Source organism: Astyanax mexicanus, chromosome 1 (genome assembly GCF_023375975.1).
Source record: "Astyanax mexicanus isolate ESR-SI-001 chromosome 1, AstMex3_surface, whole genome shotgun sequence".
NCBI classification, from domain to species: Eukaryota; Metazoa; Chordata; class Actinopteri; order Characiformes; family Acestrorhamphidae; genus Astyanax; species Astyanax mexicanus.
This window is the reverse complement of record NC_064408.1, coordinates 62430954-62451495: the sequence shown is the minus strand read 5'-3', so window position 1 is coordinate 62451495 and position 20542 is coordinate 62430954. Positions and strand designations below refer to the sequence as shown.

General features: G+C 37.5%; 2 protein-coding genes across 9 annotated transcripts in view; one reads left to right on the top strand and one right to left on the bottom strand.

Moving 5' to 3' along the window:
- Positions 1-2091: 2091 nt before the first annotated feature.
- On the bottom strand, positions 2092-11271 carry tmed5 (transmembrane p24 trafficking protein 5). The gene is made up of 4 exons (XM_007239522.4): positions 10904-11271; positions 8518-8615; positions 8239-8419; positions 2092-4622 (listed from the first exon to the last, which is right to left on the bottom strand). Exons 1-4 carry the CDS (start codon positions 11087-11089, stop codon positions 4404-4406), a joined length of 684 nt encoding a protein of 227 aa, XP_007239584.2. The 5' UTR covers positions 11090-11271; the 3' UTR covers positions 2092-4403.
- Positions 11272-13114: 1843 nt separating this feature from the next.
- suco (SUN domain containing ossification factor) overlaps positions 13115-20542 on the top strand; it is a 64633-nt gene continuing 57205 nt past the window's right edge. For 5 of the 8 annotated variants that reach the window (XM_049481503.1, XM_049481481.1, XM_049481492.1 and 2 more), the window contains exon 1: positions 13115-13420. In XM_049481503.1, coding sequence (XP_049337460.1) covers positions 13365-13420 — 56 coding nt within the window. In that variant the 5' untranslated portion in view covers positions 13115-13364. The remainder of the gene's footprint in view (positions 13421-20542) is intronic. The other 3 variants (XM_049481501.1, XM_049481495.1, XM_007239526.4) reach the window with 1 other exon arrangement.

Here is a 20542-nt window from a genome sequence, read left to right as displayed (position 1 = left end):
TATACATATTTACAGTTTACCTTTTTAATACAATTGTATTGGTAGAGAAATAGAAATGGCTAATGCTAATACAACATAACATGACTTCTTTGTGCTTTTAAAGCACATCTCAGATATGCATGCAGATACTGGTAAGCCTACATATCTGCAAGTCACTGTCTAGGAAACAACACAGACACAGGATACAGCCTTGTTTGGCAACAATTATTCAAGTGCACTATTATCTTTTTTAAGCAACAGAACAGTGTTTCTCTTCTCCCCGCACACCCGATTCTGTTAATGAGTTAATTTTGAGTTACGTCTTTTCAGAGTGACTGTGGGTTTGTAAAGGCAAGGAATTCCCTAAAATGTGCTAGGCAGGGTGCCCCAGCACCAGGATTGAAAACACTAAACATCATATTGCGGTCTATCATATTTCTAGTCTTAAAGATTTTAATAGTGTTTACCCAAGTTTATATCACACTGTAGGTGGTCTTATTAGCTAAAAATAAAGAGATAGCGAAACACTTAAAAACAATTTTGTTTTAAAAACACAATGCCTTTACCATCTAGTGCAACTTTGGCACATTTCTCTTTTTTAATCCTGTTTTTGAAAAAGTTGTGCCCCTAGAAACGAACAGCCATATGCCAAGCACTTGATCGGCTTAGTGCCTGGACCAGCCCAACACAAGCCCCTAATCCATAGTGTTAAGAATAGCCAGTCAGGATCTCTACTGTCTCCAAAGGTAACCTTGACCCTGGCCAAAATGCATGTTACTATAAATAGTTCAATTAGGACAAAGTTATTTAAAAAAGTTAAAATGGCTCATTCTATCAACATTCTAGGCAAGTTAAGTGCATTTTTAAATTTGTTTTTACATTTTAAAAGGGGGTTTAGGCACCCCAACAGAGTTACGCTTTCAGATCAATTTTTTACCAAGGTCTTTTAATAACTTGTTAAAAACTATAGCTTGGTTCCAGTCATAACATTTCACAACTTTCTAAATACCCTGACATCTCAAAATCTTGTCTTAACAATCAGTTTTTTGCAATCATAATGTAAATAAGATGTGACAGTGTTTTTTTGTAATCATAATGTAAATAAGATATGACAGTTATCAGAAATAGTGCAGCTAATGTTGAGGACTGAAAAACATAACATTTCTAAGAGAACTGCTTGTGGAATTTAAGAAAAGGCAAGCAAATCTGAAAGGCTCTTTTCCTGCTAAAGATCATCAAAATATCTAGTCCCTGGAGTGATAGTGCTCTGTTCTACTGTTCAGCAATTCCTAGTTCAAATATAGCCTTCATGCATATGACTTCATGAGTTACCAGGAGAAACCTCTTCCCAAATTTCCCAAAGATTTTTTTTCAGGAACTACCTAATGAAGCTTGATATGTTTTAGTGAGCAGAATAGAACTCCTTGGCTGCAGAAACCAAAGGTACATTTTGTGCTTGAATTGAAAATAAGCATTATGAAAGTGTTCATTAGAAATTGTGACACAATCATGTCATCCTGGACCCAAACATAATAGCACAACAGTCCTGTGTTTTAAAGCAAGACAATAGAAAAATTGGCATTTCTTGCCTTTGTGCTCCTACTTTCAGGAATTCCTTCTTTGCACAAGAGCTAAAGAACAGGTTTTTCTTGCCGAACTGAGAGATACAGAACCAGGATATTGCAGGATTTGACACAATTATGACTCAAGTTATATAGTGTTCTGGCCACTTCACCAAAGTTACATAGTGCAGGTATCAGCATCAGGAGCAATGCTAGATAAATGATTCACCAGAATGATTTTGAAGCTGTTATTTTAAGGTTGAATGCTACACAATGCTGCATTTATTAAAAAGTACATTAGCTAAAAACAATGGTAGTGGTTAATTTAACCTTTCATGCAGTACACTGATAACTGATTATAAGCTTATATTACTTGTTAGCTACACTGGCCTGACATTACAATGCAAAAGGCAGCAACATTATGGCATCAAAAGTTTTGGCTGATCATTTTTTGTATTTGGGCTAAACTAAATATAATGACAACATACATGACAAAACCAAACCGAACCATAAAACTGCACAGAATACAAGTAAAGAAGAACACGACGAGTAGTATAAATAAACCTTTATGGGTTTCAATACAGCGACCAAACGTTATTGGCACAAGTTCCGAATGGAAAACAAAAATAAACAATTGGCACATATGCAGGGGATGGACTGTTCCAGTGCATTTCTCTGATGTAGTTATGTAAAATAATTGAGCAATGTATTGTTTATGTTACTGCTGGTGAACATAAAGCATATTATCTCATGAATCACAACATTTTATTTAAGTAATATTTAAAAACAAACAAACAACTGAAATACTTCTATGCTATGTAGTGTTTAAGAAGCTCTTCCTGAAGACCTCCAGAAGGTGGCAATGTGGCACTAATGATGCTGTTAAATAGCCTTTAAACCTTTCCAGAACAATGAAAAAAAAATTAAAATGTCTTTACCTGTTGGAATAAAACCCTGAAACACAATAAAACATCCGTGGAGAACTACACTCTTTAAAACAAGGGTTCTTCAATGGTTCTTTAGTAAAGGCAGTGGTTCTATATACAAACATCACACGCTGCAGAACAATTTAGGTAATTAACAGGTCCTTCACATTGGTGGGAAATATACTGTAGATGGTTCTATATACCATTAGAAATTGAGGCAAATGAAGCTTTCCCAGTATGTGAAAATCAAATTCCAGGTTTCTTATAAAGTTAGACTTTAGAATGTAAAGATAAAGATGTGTTAAACAAACTTATTTTCAACCCTTCATATTAGAACTTGAAAAATGTATTTGTTTAAGGTTAAAACTGCAGTTTAAAAAAACTGGTATTTCTATGGCAACAGCCCAGAATGACCTAAACATTGTGCTCATTTAGATCATCAAATATCTATTAAAACTGTCAAATCTAACCCTGATTTTTAAAAAGCAAATATCTCTCTATTATTCATTTGATGATGTTGTAATGGGATCTAAATGTGTCCTACAGTGAGACGCATCAATTTCTCCACCACTTCTCATCCAGGGTCGAAAAATCTCATAGCAGAAACGTTATACTTCACTAGGGCACATACGAGCACACATGGGCACACCAAAACAAAAAAAACAAACAAAAAAAATCCACAAATACAAAGGGTGAAGAACGCTGTAATAAATCACTTCAAGATGCGCTTACAACACCTGGCTCACTCCCTCTCCTCTGCTCTCTAGCCTGCCAGGCTACTGTAATTGGAGCTGCTGTCAGCAATGCTAGAGAAACTGCTTGTAGGTCAAGTATTCTGGCGCTTGTGCCCATGGTGATTTATAGAGGCAAAAAGCTCCTTCCCTTTCCTCCCTGTTGAACCAGAGCCAAAAGCAGCGCACCATACGGTCTTATTACTAAATCCCCAAAGGAGGGCAACTGGCACAGCTGGTAGTTTCTAAGTAGTAGCATTTTATCTGCTAGTTAGACAAGATCTTACAACATGTTTTAACCCGTGTCTGGTTAATCAAAGCAGCATGCATGTCTGTGGCTGTGTTCAGACTGCTAGTCCAAGTCTGACTTTTGGCATATCTAGATTGTATTCAGATTGATTTCTGGTTATCCATTATATCAAATTTAGAGTGACAAAAGTGCGGGAGGTCCAAGAAAAGTTCCAAAGGTTAGTATAAGTTACGGACACCTCCCTCGTTACAACAGAAACCCATGCAGATCCGTTTGTGACATCCTGACACACAAATCTGACCTGATAACTTGCAAATAAAAGTGTGAATCAGATCTCACCAATCCAGTTTGCCTGCAGTCTGAACATAGAATGTGTGTCTTAGTCAGCCATCCCTATAATTAAAGCGTTAACAGCAGATATTGGTAAGCACAGTTCATCTTCACTGGTTCTTTTAACCGTTTACCAGACCATTATTTTCTCAACATGAAACATTTTTCCCACACTTTACTTCACATTCTCCATATACCATGTTTAACATGCTGCTCTAAAAATATGTCATTATGTGTCAGTGCTCGTCATAGTTTCAACAGTTAGAGGCAGAGATAATGGGTTAACAAAACTTAGGCATGTATAAAAAGGGTATTATAAGAAACTGCAAAAGTATCAGTCCATTGATTCTTTGCTCATGTTAAATAAAAGAACCCTCAGAAATCCTGCTTCTTGTGAACTCGCAATAGCAGCTTATCTCTTTTTTCATTGGCTGAGAAACATCCTAGACTGTTTCTTGGCTCAGCTAGAGTAGAAATTGATTGTCTTCATTGAATAAAAGTAGACAGGAAGTGGAAAAGTAAAGGGTCTACAGAGAGAGAGGGGAGAGAGAACTGTGTCCATCTTCAGTCCCAAACAAGGGTATTTTTTTTTCTCCCAGAGGTTAGTACAGAAGAAGCCCGTGGGCTATGTGCGTGTTTTCCTCTTGTCGTCAAACAGGCTGCGCAGAAGGTAGACCTGGATGCAGGATACCACCACCATCAGCACGACGTTGGTGCAGGACCAGACGTTCACACGCTCATAGTTGCTCTCCTGCAGATTGCGGTCACGAGCCTCAAAGGCTCTCAGCACTGTCTGAATCTGAAGACTCTTTCCCAAGCGTGCCTTCACACTGTTTATAGTGTCCTACAGACAGAAAGGTGGACACACAACAGTTAAACTAAAAGCAACAACAACAAAAAAACTCTCACTTTAGACTTGGTACACAAAGAAACAAGTAAAGAAATAAACACAGAAGACAATTATACAATTAAATATGAGGGAGATTATTTCAGCTTCTGCTGGGAGCAAGTCATTACTGTGTGTGAGGCCAATTTGTTTCGCTTCAAAGTAATTATTACTGTAATGGGGACAATTGTGTACATTTAACACAGTTTAAGCTGTTTTAAGTAATCATTTTCACAACCAGGCATGAAAATATGAAAATAAAACAACCCAGCTTTTCCCTGGAGATCAGTCAACTAAACAACACTGTGCACTCTGTGCTATTGTGTCCCACAATGCAAATATTTCCTGCACATCTGTCTTTCAACTTTGAAACTTCCTACAACTTATAATAAACCTGAAATCTATTTACAGGTCTGAAAAAGCCACCGGCTCACAGAACACATGCATCCTGCCCTTTTCTGCACAAGCAGGTCATGTTAGAAAAGGTGCTCAGTCTTTAAGTCTTGCTGACAGAGAACCATCTAACTAAAAAATGCATTTATTAAAGAAAACAGAATGGCTGTGCATCACCTCAGTTGGTTGCAATGATGATGTTTAGTGGTTATTTCTGCTATCTTATCCCAGGAGAATGTGCTGGTCTTGCTTAGGGCATTTTTACACCTGTGGTTGGTTTCTATGGTCCAGATCAGTTCATGAGTTTTTTTTCTCTTCTCTCTCAGTTTGGTTTGGTTTCCTCACAGGCATAAACCTAAACGCACCAAAATGCGCACAAATAAACCAATAAATGTGAGCATGTTGTGTCCTTTGATTGGTCAGAGCTGTCTGACACAGGAACAAGAAAGTAAAAACAGCTGGAAAATTCTGTGTTCCAAAGCTGCTTTAACACTGAACGCTGAAAAGCTGCACTTTCAAACACAGTGTTTTCAATGGGACATGCAGCACAGATGTACACATAGTAAACAGAGTGTAGAGACTGCGTTTGTCCATAGCTGTGGTTATTAGTGTTGATTAGCGTTATCTGGCTAATATGTCAGATTAAACTGCGCCTTATCGGCAGTTTAGCGCAAATAAAGGAAGTAAATTTGATAGCTGGGTCAGATCAAGACCAAATCACGTTCTCACCACAAGCCAACCACTCCAGTGTTCGTTTGGGACCAGATCAAGATCACCTCCACTAGCTTTTCCTGATTGCGCCATTTAACCGGACCAAACGCCCTTAGTTATTGCTAGAGTATTATAGTTATTAATATTGCTATAAGTATTGCTATTGTGTTGCTTTGAAATCGCAGATAATTCATAATTTCTCTGGTGTTAACAAAAAAAGGTTGCTATGGTACCCCTTGTTGATGGTTGAGGGATGAATGTGTATATGTATATTACACACACACACAAGCTATATACAAGCACACACTACACCAACCGACCAAATCTGGAGTCGGAGTAATGCTAATATCTTAACTGGGTCAAAGTATCCAAAACTGCAGGTCTTCTGGGATGTTCTCAATCTGCAGTAGCTAGGATCTACAAAAAAGTGCAAAACTGAAACTATGGCTCACTAATGCATATAAGGAGCAGTGGCCTATATTGCCTGATCCAATAGAAGCTACTGTAGTTTAAATTGTTAAAAAAAAAAAAAAAAAAAACACACATATATAAGCTGGTTCTGATGGAAAAAAGAGAGCAATGCAGCTTCTTGCACATGGAGGTGTGCAGCATCAGACCAGTCAGGTGACCCATGCTGGCCTGTATCCGTCTTTAAAGTGCAAACAGTTGCCACCTGAACACTAGAACTGGGCTCTTATGCAAGAAAGAAAAGTAGCCAGGTCTGGATGGACGAGTGCATGTGCAATGCTTTCTTGGGGAAGGTATGGTACCAAGATGCACTATTGGAAAAAGGCCAGCAGACACAGCTCGGAATCCTTGGGCTCAGAAATTTCGGTGGATATTCTTAACAAAAATATCCTCTTTCTTAACATTGCTGATGACCAAATACCCCCTTATATTGATGGAATGCCCTGAAAACCACACTGTAAAACAGTTTATGAATGGTTTATAGAACACAACAATCTGATCAAAATGATGACTTGGCCTCCAAATTCTCCAGATCTGCATTCAATAAAGTATCTGTGGGATGGGCTGGACAAACAAGTCTGATTAATGGAGCCCCACCTTTCAACTTAGAGAAACTGGATCTACTGATGACAGATACTGCAGCTTAACTTCAGAGGTCTAGTGGAATTCATCTATGAATACAGAGGTATTCATAGATTTTGTTTTTTTGTGAGAATTTTTTGTGAGAATTTTTTGTGAGAATTATGATAAAATACATTAATAAAATCTGAATACTAAGTTCCATGAGTGTTACATAATAAAAAGTGTAAAGAAATTTGTTCAAAACACTTCCTGTTTTGGTGGCAGGAAGTGGCCCTGATCAATATTACGCAGGTAGTCATAAATGTTATGACTGATCGATGTACAGTACCAGTCAAAGGTTTAGACACACCATTCATTCAATGTTTTTTTTCTTGATTTTCTACATTGTAGATTTATGTTAACAACATTAAATCAATTAAGGAACAAATACAGAATTGTGTAGAAAAAAAAGAAAAATGGTTTGTCCTCCATAATCCCCTGACATAAACCTGATCAACTGAGATGGATGATTTGAGGTGATTTGGGATGAGCTGGAGCTGGGAAATCAGCAACTATTGTTCAGCACCTCCAGGAACTCCTTCAAGATGCTGAGAAAACTATTCCAGGTGGAATAGTTTTAATGGAAGTAAGTTAAAATTGTTATTCCAAATAATTTTGTAGAGTTTCTATTGGTCCAGTGATCATAAAATTTGGACATAATATAAAAGAACAAATTTCTTTACACTTTTTATTATGGAACACTCATGGAGCTTAGTATTCAGATTTTATTAATGTATTTTATCATAATTCTCACAAAAAAACAATCACCTAAGCTTAATAACTGAAATACAGAATTAGCTCTGGGTGTGCGCGAATGGAAACCCAGACTAGATGAGCATTACATAACATTTATTAAACACTGTGTTAAACACTGGATCAGCCAGCTCTGAAGAAAACGATTATGACTGATAAGGAGTTGGAGCTACATATGCTGTTAAAATTCAGCGGAAATATTTCACAGTAAGATGACTCAGGCATTCCTTCAAGCTTACTTAAAATATTTTCCCTCTTTTGCACCTTCCTCTATTGAAGAAACTACCAGTGCTGGCAAGTATCAACTGACGTCAACTTAAGTTGAACTACCTGTGTGACTACTTGGAGATCCTCCTCCAGAGAAATAATGAAGGGAAAAAAGGTGCTTCCTTTACTATGAAATTAACGGTAATGTACTTTAGCTGTGTTCACATCAGCAAGAACACAAATTAAAATTTAAATAAAAAACATAATGATTTTTTTTTTACTATGACCAGCATATCAGTGAGCAATAAGTTAAAACTTCTTTAATGACTACTATGTAAAAGAAACCATCTACAAGTTATCCTTGGTTAACCTGACCACGTAGCATCTAATCTAACTGCTAAAAATGAGTTTGTTCGCTCACCATGATGTCCTCCAACTTCATATCCAGCAGGTCAGCTCCTTGCACAAATTCTTTCCAGTCCTCTGGGTCTTGCCCATCATCCATATTGTCCAAAATCAGCTCAAAGAAGATGATCTTTTCAGATACAGTGCTGAATGTATTATCAAAGCAGAACATGTAGTCCCCCTCTTCTGTCTCCACTCTGAAAGAAGCAGTTAGACAGGCCATTAGGATATGTTCTACATTCTGAAAGAAAACAAACAATGTGTGAAGAAGGTGAATCGATTGGGTTAAACTTACGTATGAACTCCATCTGACTTTCTGAAATCAGACACTAACACATGACCACTGGGGGAAGACAAGTAGAAATCCACATCCAGACCAGCCCCATCAAGAACCTGCACAGCCAACAATACACAGAGGTTCAGGAAAAGGTACACATATACACAAAACCTTCAGATCATAATGCCACTCTTTATCAGATTCAAGTCCCATAGGAACAACTGCAGTGACACCATGTGCAATACTGACATTTCACCTGATTTTACATGTAACATGGATTCCTGATATGAGTTTCAACACTAGTTTGGACTTGTGCCACAAGTCTGCTCTTCACTGTTACAAAAAATAATGTCGCCTGATTTTACAGTGAATTGCTCATATTTTCACATTTGTAGTCACCATAACCTGTGTGTTGTAATCTAGAAGACACTACAGTTCATCTGTTGAACTGAGCCACAAACTGAAACTATTGGTCATCCTCTAGGCCTTTATCATGGTTTGGTATTTGGTCCTAAGTAGTATTTTGCCCATAAACTACCACAGTTGTGAATGAAGCAGGTAAATGGTTTAGAATTCAAAGATGTCAGTTGAAACCAGACGTTTACATACACTGTATAAAAAGACACATATGCATGTTTTTCTCACTATCTGACATGAAATCATATTAAACCTTCCACATTACTAAATTTATTTATATTTGCCAAATGCCAGAATAATGAGAGAGAGCAATTTATGCATTTTGTTACTCTCTGAAAAGTCAAAAGTTTACATTTTTCAGAAGTGAGAAAAACATGCATGCGTGTCTTTTTATATAGTTTATGTAAACTTCAGGTTTAAACTGTACCTTTGGAAAAATCCAGCTTTTGCTAAAACATAGCATTTACTGGTAAGCTAGCTGGCTGGCAGAAAGTAATTAGCTTTTGACCTGTGTTGTGTGTTTTGTGCATTTGTTTTTTGTCAAGCTGGTCATACTGGTCACACGGCTTGTTGATCATGGTCATGCTGATCAACCAGCTTTGTCAAGCTTGGTCATACTGGTTGTGAAGTTTGGTCAGACTGCTTTTGCTTGTAGACCAGCTGAACCATCAACTCAACACAAACAAAAGCATACTATTTGCTAGTCAAAAGCCAGGTTGGCCAACTGGCCAGCTTAACAAGCTGTTTTTGTTTTCATCAGGGTATTTAACAGGTGGCCCTTATAAACTGCCTAGTATGTGTTTGTATGAGACTTGTATTCCTAATCAAATGGATGGTATGTCTATGTCAATCAAACCAGTTACTAGTTTACAGTTACATGTCTGTGGTATTTGATACTCACAGATGTTTTACACTCTATTAGGCCTGTCACAATAATTAAACGATCAAGTTATCATACCGTACATGTACATTACCTCAATTTTTTTGATAATCCTGTGGTAATTTGTATGTTTGTTTAAATATAGAGCTTTGGGAAAAAATTAGAGACCACATCAGTTTCTGAATCGGTTTCTCCTATTTTGCTATTTATAGGTATATATTTGAGCAAAATTAACATTTTGGTATTATTCTAGAACAGAACTACAGACAACATTTCTCCCAAATTCCAAATAGAAATATTGTCATTTACAGCATTTGTTTGCAGAAAATGAAAAATAGCTGAAATAACAAAAAACGACGCAGAGTTTTCAAACCTCAAATAATGCAAAGAAAACAAGTTCATATTCATAAAATTTTAACAGTTTAGAAATTAATATTTGATAGAATAACCCTGTTTTTGATGACAATTTTTTATGCATCTTGGAATGCTCTCCTCCACCAGTCTTACACACTGCTTCTGGATAACTTCATGCCACTGTTGGTGTAGAAATTTAAGCAGTTTAGCTTGGTCTGATGGCTTGTGATCATCCAGCTTCCTCTTGGTTATATTCCAGAGGTTTTCAATTTGGTAAAATCAAAGAAACTCATACATTTTAAGTGGCCAGTGTCTTTTAAATTGTATTAAATTGACAAAAACATTGTTTATCGAAATAATTGTTGGGATGATATATCGTCCACACAGCATTCCTATCGTGACAGGTCTACACTAAAGACTCATAGCTTAACTATTTATTTTTTCCATATAGTGTGGTTGTGGGCCACATACTGAACATACTGCAGCAGCTCTGCTTCTACCATACAGTGACATATTTACATTACATAAGTTAGGGACTTAGAAGACAACTTAGTTTAATGTGTTCAGAGCGAACAACTACATATATCTAAAGTTAAATCCTATTTTTCATAAGTTATTTGGTTAGCTACCAAGCTAGCTAGGTTAGTTAAGCTAAGCTATAGATAGCTTGGGGTTTTATGACTTTATAAAGTCATAATACAGCGTCAGTCTTAAATCTAATTCAGTATATAGTGAGATATCGAGGTTAAATACCTGATACTCGATTTCCAGGGAGGCGTCTTTCCTCATGGTCTGGAAGAAGCACTCTTTGTGTCCCGGGGGGAGAGTGAAGGTGAAGTCGCTGTCCAGAGACTGAGAGAAAGCTCCGGCCAGAGACACGCACACCGACACCAGCAGCAGCAGCGCCCGCAGCACAGACTCATCACACACACACATCATTTAACCTTTATTAACTAAATAACTAACTAATCTAACTAACTAACCTACAGCAGATCCCTGGCGCTCACACCAACACCACCAGATCTCCCCCTAAACCTCCCGCTTCTGCCGAGCACAACTTTCACAAACCACCGCTCTCCTTCACAAACTTCTCCCAACAGCTCCCCCCCAAAACCCGAGCTGCTGCTGCTTCTGCTGCGAATACTGTAGGTCTAGGACCCCTCAATCCAAGACACGGCTACATTTATTACACATCTCTGATCATTCTCTATTTATCCCGTGTACGTTTTATTTATTACGAGAAACATATGCTTAATTACAATGATTTTGCCACTTAAATGAAACATAATGGTTTACCAAAAAATATTCTTATCAGGCACCTCTTTCAGCAACCGCGACCGCAAAGCATTCCGGAAAATGTAGTCTTTTGCCTGCCACATTTTCGCGTCTTCTAGCGAGCCAAAAAAGGAAAAACTATTTTGTGGTCAAACTTGTACACATATAGAAATGCGCAGTTATCTACAAACTAGACAATAGGTCGTATATTATAAGTTGTATATCGAGCCTGGTTTTAATGTTTAATACAGACATTAATTAATTACGTGTTAACTCGCTGTGGTCACATGATTACACAACTATCACTTGTAAATGGAAAGAACTAGAAAGCACACAAGCTACACTGAATCAATAAACACGGTGTTAAATTTGTTATAATTACAGACTTTACATTTAGCTACAAACTATTTTTTTGTTTTGTTTTGTATAATATGTATAATATACATACAACAACAGCTGACAATTTAACAGCTAATAATGGTACAATAGATTTTTTTTTAGAATTAAATAAGGAGTCTGTATACAGTTTAGGGGTAACAACACATACAGGAGATCTCTTTAAATATTTACTGTTTGTGTGTGTATATAAAACGTTGTAACTAAATAAAACAGTACACTCCGAATTAAGGTCTTCTTTTCTGTTGTGAATAGACAACAAAATCAAAATAAGTTAAAGAAAATGATACACATTTTCCAAAAGAGATGTTGAATGGTTTTATAATATTGATTACAGAAAGAGCAGTCTGACAAAATAATAGGGGTTAATGTAGGAAATGTATAATTTACTGGATAACAGTTTAATTTATAAATAATTTATAAATAAGAGAAACTTCTAAATAGTTTCCAAAAACAGCAAATGAAGGTATAAATAGTGTATTGAATGAAACTTTGCTTAATGTAACATTACATTCACAAAAAAGTTATTCTTTCTGGAATGGCCAAAAAAGGTTTTCTGAGTAAAGTTAAAGTTAAAAACTAAAAAAATAAATGTAATGATTTTAATATAATAATTTTATTTCTTATTTGTATTTTTTTATTCATTTTTTTTATATTTCTCCCCTTCACAATCAGAATACCAGAAAAAATGATTACCTGATTTTCCCCACTAATCTGATGGGATAGTTCAACCTACTTATCTTACAAGATGTGAAAATTAAATGGAAAATTAAATAATTAAGTAAAGATTCAGCTTCCCATTTTCTCTGAAATTTTGATTGTCAGGGGCAGAAATAAAAAATTAGAAAATTGAAAAAATGGTTATACATTTTTCTTCATTATACTAAATGTAAAAAAAGCTAAATATTGAAGTTGAATCTATTTTAGAAATTTATTATTTTAGTAGAAAATCTTTTCTAAGCGTCCAAAAACTTGAGTTCAGTGTCGTATGTTCATAAACAGGTTATTGAGTCATCCCTGTCTAGCATCTCGTATGTGTTACGTGTTCTGTGTGAGCTGGTGGATAGCTTGCTTATCGCTGGGTGACGCGTCCGGCCATGGACCTTCCAACTCATCTTTAAAGAGAAGCGTGGGCGGGGCCAATTTGAACAAAACGCTTCATTGGTGGACACAGTGAACCGCTGCAAAAATCGAGGACTGTCATTGGTGGAGTGAGCTGCTCTCTGTGGGCAGTGAGTGAGCTGCTATTGGTGGAGAGGGTTAACCGCTGTAGGGGCGAGATCTGGAGCCTGAGCAACAGCAGTAGAGTCAGAGTCAGAGCGAGAGGTAGGTGCGGTGCTGCGTGTGAGTGTGTAAGAGAGTGTGTGTTTACTGAGAGGATAACAAAAGCAGTTTATCCCAGAGCGCGAAACACACCCCCGCCTTTAGAGTTTAGAGTCTGAGTGAAATCACCAGCACGGCTCCCTGGCTTCTTCTCTGTCGAACAGAAAGCGTGGAGGAAGACCCGTAGAGAGGCGAGGATGTTGGTCCCCGCGGGAAGATAATGAAGAGGCTGCGCGGTTTGTTGGTGTGCCTCAGTGTAGCAGCTCTCCTGTGCTGGTGAGTTCAGCCACCAACCACACTATCACCACCATAAAAACACTGTATCAGGAAACGTGTCCTATTTTCCCATAACTAATACTGACCATAAGTAGAGCGCTGGGCTTCAGGTGATCAGTCCTCCTCGCTGGCCCGCAGTCCTCAGCGAGAGATGCGTAGCTTTAAACACAGCTAACCTAGCTACAGCTAAGCTAAGCTAGCCTGTCAGGTATTGACACTCTGTGGAAGACCATCAGCTTGACTGGCTTGAAAGTTAATTAAACGTTTAAACAGCTAACGTTAACTAGATAATATTAGTGAGTAATAAATAGACAGTTTAGACAGTTCTATTTAAATATCGGCTGTAAAATTAGCTAACGTTACAGTAAACTCGCACAATTTGAATCCTCAGCTACAGCTGAAGCTAGCCACTCCTACTGGATGGAGTTAGGTTAGCTAGCCCAGCTAGTAGCTATAGGTTAGCTTCATCGTTAACGGTGGTCTTTTATGGTACACAATGTACAGAAATCTGCCCAGTGCTGGTCCTGTGGGAACACCTCCTCTCTGTCCTCAGGGCAACTGAAATCTGAGTATTTCCAGCTTATTAACGTTGGCATTATATATTAATTGTATATACACAGTAATAGAGCGGTCAAAATATGGGTTAACTACCTATAGATAACGTAGGGGTAACGTTAGGGTTATACTTGTAGCGTTAATTATATTCCTTAATTAGGATTCATTACATTCGCTTGTTTAGCTACATTGTTGATTAAGTTAACCTAGCTAGCTAATCAGCTACATAGATCAATGTAAGTTACTTTTTCACAAACAAACATAAAAATGTTTATTTACAGAATCATGGATAATTGTGCCTTGGCTGTGTTTTTGTTTTTTATTTTTTGACAAATACTTTTATTGCAGATTTTAGTCAATACAAACATATAACCAACATAAACAACAGTACCAAACCCTTATAACTAACAAACACAATAGAGACAATAATATGTATCATAATACACTTCAATAAAAATAATATAAATAAAGGAAATGATGTTTTTTATCCAAATTATAGTTATTTAATTTAGTTATTGGCACATGGAAAAAAATAAACACTTTAAATTAAAACCTAAACCCCCAAGAATTAAACTAGTCAACATCCAACCCAAATTAATAAAGATAGCACACATGCCACCTTTTAAACCATATTAACATTCGTTTAAATAATTTTTAAGACATGTTTTAGGACAGCAGCTGACCACCTTAGCTCAGCAAGCTAGCCTAGCTATTCTGCTTGTAGTTACTACTCTTATTTACCAATGAATGGCAAATTTATATTCTTTATTTTTTATCAGTGAAATGAAAACAATACTCTGCTCAACCTTTATCCTTGTTTTATTTATTAATTTCAAAGTTAATGTTTATAGTTATTATGAGCAATTTTTTGTCAATTTCTACTGTGTGAAAGATCTGTCTACATTAGAACGGGTAGTCTGTTACTGTTTATTCTCCTGTGCTGTGTTGTGTACTAGGCTGGTGTGGTATAGGGTGGACAGGGTGAACAGTTGGAGGATTAGCGCTTGCCATGGTTCTGTTAACCTGTGCAGGGTGCTGACGCAGCCCGCAATGTTTGGAGCTTTGAGAAAGAGATTACATACTTTGCCAGCCAGGAAGGCTAAACTTTACAGAGCGTGCTGCAAAATCTCCTTGTTGTTACAACTGATTATAATGTTTGTGTTGATGTAATGGTTTGGCATCAGCAATCCTGCACATGCCTTATAAGTAAATAACTCTTGCAGTTCTGGCTTATGGTGTACACACAGTAGTCCTAGCACTAAACAGAAGACAAGTTTCCTAAGGCTTCCTCATAGGCAGCTATGTTGATGTTAGTGTGTGTATAAAACCACTGTAGCTAAAAAGGACACTTTATATGAGAAACCGGCCTGTTTTGTAGACTGTAATATTCTGCTCTTGCACAAGGTTTACTTTCAGTACGTTTTTAGCCTCCTCTCTCTTGCTAAATTCTATTTAGCATAAACATTTACAGATATAAAAAGACTTGCTCCATGAAATATCCACATGGATATCCATTTGGGTTCCAAATTTAATGTAGAACAATGGTGTAATTGTTGTGTGTGACATTTGAGAAATGGCTGCTATAATACACTTCTGTTTTATTCAAACTCCTTGTCTAATTAAGTTTGGTTCAGGAATGTCTTATTTGATGTATTATTTGTGAGTTTTCTGCTGTCTCAGAGAGAGAGAGAGAGAGAGAGAGTGGATAGAAATGGCCTACATCTTTGCTGAGCAGTATTCTGATCACACATCTCCAGGCCACATGGCAGGGAAAAGGAAGTGATTCACTCTAGTTTGGTCAGGTTTGTGACTGATTCATGACGTCATTCAGAAGGTCGGGATCGTTTGTCATGCAAATCTTGAAATTTATATATATATATATATTTATATATATATACATTTATATTTTATATTTAGTCATTTTTGTGTTCACTCATAATATACAGTATGTATTAGAAAGTATTTTCGAAACATTACACATGCTGACTGTTCATTTGGTTTTAATAACATTTAAAACCTACAATTTTCTGTGCCCCATTCTTGCTGCCAAAACTCTGATCATATGAGGCATGGGCTCCACCACATTGTCCTGTGGTATCTGGGACCAAGACATTAGCAGTACATTCTTTATGTGCTGAAAACTGTGAGGTCAGGTCTCTATAGATTGTGTCGGTGAGTCTTAAACAACCAAGACCCTGTCTCTGGTTCACCAGTTGCTCATCTTTGGAGCACCTTAGGAATGCTCTGACCTCCTAAATATACTGCTTATATGCAGATGCACTGTCCCATTTATCTTGCCATCACTTGTCAAAGCCATGCAGATTCATATTACTCACTTCTTCCGCATTTAACACAAGAACTATATGTTAAACTGGCTCTAATCTGTGTTTCCTAAACATAATTTAAAACCTATGAAGCTGCACTGGACCACTGGACCACAATATGTTTGGAATAAATGCATTCAAAATTGGATAAAAACAACAATACATTTATCCCAGTAGTTGCCAGTATTTAATTTTTTTTAAGAAAAGCGACTAGACATATTGGCTAATAAGCAAGATTTAATTGCGGTTGTCGGAAAATAAAAACAGATTTCTTGGAAATCCAAATCCATGGGCACAGGCAAGAACATGCATGTGATGTGTATTTTTAGCATGATGATAGGTTGGATGTTGAAAGGTACGCTTTGTTCTAGTGGTAGGGAATGAGCTGCAAGAAATTCTTAGAATGCTAAATCAGATGTGCTACCTTTTCTGTTAGTTAGAACAACACATACATGCCTTTCTCTGTCATTTGTTCACTGTTTCTCTCTGCAAGGGTTAATTGTTTCCAGCATTGAGAGCTGTGATCTGCTGTTCAGTTCCAACGCTGCTGCAGGGTGACAGAGAAAAGCAGAAAGAAAAGGCAAGTCAGACAGAAATACAAAGCCTGCAGTTGTGGACAGAACACAGAGCTGCTCTGGCACCAATCTGGTGAAGGCCTGGCCTGTTGTTTCTCTAGCCTGATTCCACTGCTTCTCTCTTTTGCTGAGATTCTGCTCTGTTTTTGCCTTACTTGAATACTTTAATACTACTGCCCAATAATATGCCTGTTTTATGTATTTGAATAAATAGGTTATATATATTTAAAACAAATAAGGTTGTCAAATTCTTGATATTCTTGACAATAGAAATATTATCTTTTCTTTTCTATGTATACAATAGAAATATTGTATTAAAAACTCTTGGAAATGGCTTTTGAGGCCTTGTTACTGAAAACCTGTTCTCAAGTTAAAATTGTATAACTGGCCAAAAACCTGTTAAACAGTGAAATCACAAAGCTCTATAATCATATGATAACTTGATATTGGTGAGAGAACTACACACCCAGTCACAGCAAAATACAGATAGTTTAAACTGCTGTGGTTGACAGTAGTAAGGGGATTTCTGCATGTGACCCCTTCATAGGTCAGTGCAGAGAGAGCAGTAGTGCTATAGGTCGAGGAGACCAATATCAGTTTGCATGTCAAAAATGACTAAGTAACTTTTGCATACAAAATGAATCCACTCTATAGTAAAAAAAAACGAAGGCCACTGTAAGAATGGCTTATTTTTATTAGCAACCATGAGTGATTTAGCTAGAATGCATGAGTTGTAAATTCAAATAAGATTAAAAAAATAAACCTATGCCCTGCTGTATATCTGTTAACATTTAGGCTGCAGCAATAGCCTCCCCTATTCACAGTTACTTTAAAGGGAGTCAGGGCATCCAATCAGAATATACCTCATTTAAATACTTTACATATGAGTCCTGAAGTACTAAACAAAGTTTGTTTAATTGTAAGGTACAAAGAAAGCTTGGTTAATTTTATAATTAATTGTGTAAAATACTGTGCTGCCTTTATGTTTCTGAAAAATATAATGAATCTTATTTTAGTCATTCCAATGTCAGAATTAACCCCTTTCCATTCTGGCCTAATTAAAATTGCCCTCTACAGGGCTGAATTCTGTGTGAATATGCATATGGTTTAAGAGCGTGGTTGGGAGTGGGAGTGACTGATTCAACTGTTAATATGCTTCTTTCAAACCCAGTGGGGGGAGGAGTCTGTAGGTTGCCATGGAAACACTACCCAAGGGTTTTGCTCCATGTTTTCATTCATCTTTTCTTCACTAGGCCTTGTTGCATGTATACATGTGGCATTGAATAAATGTTCTCCTCCTTACAGGAAGCTTTGTTTTGTTTAGCATTTGAGCTTGGACTTTATGCTAAAATGTTTAAGTAGTAAATGCAGGCTTGTAGATAATCTTAAGATCTTTATATTATGTTCTACATTCATGTCTATTACATATAAAGCTCTATACAGTGCCTTGTGTTACAGTTTAGCTCAGGCCCAAAAACAAGTCTCAAGTCTGACCCGGCCTGCCCAATAAACTGTGATTATGAGCCCGAGCTCGATTTGAACCCAGCATTTTTTTAGTAAGTATAGCGTTAAAACCGAGCCTTTTAACTACAATTATGAGTTGTAGGTGCCTTTACTTCCTGGTCTTAGTTTGACAGTGACCATATGCTGCTTAATGCATCTCTTCAAGTTAATGATTTCCATTTACTCTCCTTCCTGTGTCATGTCCGGGCTTGAGAGCAGGCAGATAACCATTTAGGAGTACCACTAGCCTAAGCTCTCTGAAATAATAAGGTGGTGATGTAATTCCACATTAGATAATGACTATTGAGTCAGCAAGGCCACCCATGTATTAGTACCTGCCTTCAGTCTGATACCTTCTTACGCTGTTGCAGTCTGCTCTAGAGCAAAAGGTGTAGACTCACTAGTCCGATCACAAGAGAAGGCTCTCTGAACAGTGTTTTAGTTGTGTAAAAAGTTAATAATGCCAAGGTACATTTGTGCAATTGTTAAGAATGGAAACATGGAACATACAAAGCTTCTATACCTCATTTAGCATCCACTCGCTGCTGCTTCACCAGTGTTCATCTTCACACCCTTCAGGATGCCAAGCAGTAAGTGCCAGGGAGACGTCATTGGAATGCTTGATTTACATAAAAATGCAAGCTCAAGAATAAGCAAGACCCATCTAGCCTAAACAGTGAATTCAGCTTTTCTATTGGCTAAGCAACCTCAACAGTTATTTACATGTCCTTACTGAACACTAGGGCTGTCCCTAACGATTATTTTTTAAACGATTATTCTAACGATTATTTTTTTCGATTAGTCGACTAATCTATTTATTGAGAAACATATTTAAATAATTATTATTTTACGTTTTAAAGCAAACGATAAAATACTATATTTATATATAATAACAACAACAGCAACACAAGCCTACTAAACCAAACCCCACACTTATAATCACTTACATGTACAACACGTTTAGATCTATAACGCTAAAAATGAATAAGCTCCCATACACCACAACCGTGTGTTGCACTGTTTTCTGTGACCGCTAGATTTTGTGACCACGGGCAAGTAGTTCTCAGCAGACCGTGAGCACTGGCCGATTCGAAACGTGTTCGTTTCTAATGTTTACCCCGACTGGCCAAAACGGTTCAGTTTAGGGCTGAGGGTAAGGTGTAGGTATAGAAAGCTTCCGTTTTGCCAATGAACGCTCATAACCGTGAGCACTGGTCACAAAATTCCGACGGTGACAGAAAACGGTGTAACACCGCAGCTAAAATAACTTAAGGCAGCTAGCTTAGCTAAACACCTGAACTTATGAATAATGCTACTGTTTCTGGAAACTGTGAAATGCCATGCACAAATATAAACCAAAAATTTATAATTTCTGCCTGTGGCAGGTTTAAAACCTTTGGTAGACAGCCTTAAGTCTTTTTAAGGACACCCGCGGAGACCCTGATGTAAACGGTAACTTACTGTGTGACCCTGTTGACATAGTGCTCCTGGATGTTTGCGCTTCAAGTGCTCCTTTTGCACGTATGGCAGAGGACCACATTGTTGCCCTTTTGCGTGAAATGCTCCCAAACTTTAGATGCCCGCTGGCGTTTTTTTGTAGCTGTTTTCACTACCGCAGTTCTACAGCGGGGGTGTTGTGCCGATTCTGTCCGCGAAGCGGGAGTCAGATTCAGCAGAGAGTCGGATTTGGCACAAGCGCGGCAGCACCTCGCGGTCCGCGGTGTCAGTTGTAAGCGCTCGCGCTAGCCGCAAAATACGACAGAAAACACTGAGGGAGCTGCAGAATTATGTATGGGACTAGAATATGAGCTCTCACCAGAACAAGCGAATCAATCAATCTCTCTCTCTCTCTCTCTCTCTCTCTCTCTCTCTCTCTCTCTCTCTCTCTCTCTCTCTCTCTCTCTCTCTCTCTCTCTCTCTCTCTCTCTCTCTCTCTCTCTCTGTGTGTGTGTGTCTCTCTCTCTCTCTCTCTCTCTCTCTCTCTCTCTGTGTGTGTGTCTCTCTCTCTCTCTCTCTCGCACGTGAACTCCTCCGCGTTTGACTTGCAGAACTGTGTTTAGCTGTTCTTAAAAATCATTTTAATTAAATAATAGTTCTATGCTTCTATGTTACCGTGTTAATTAACATATTTACGACGCGCCGACGCACGTTATGCAAATCGATGT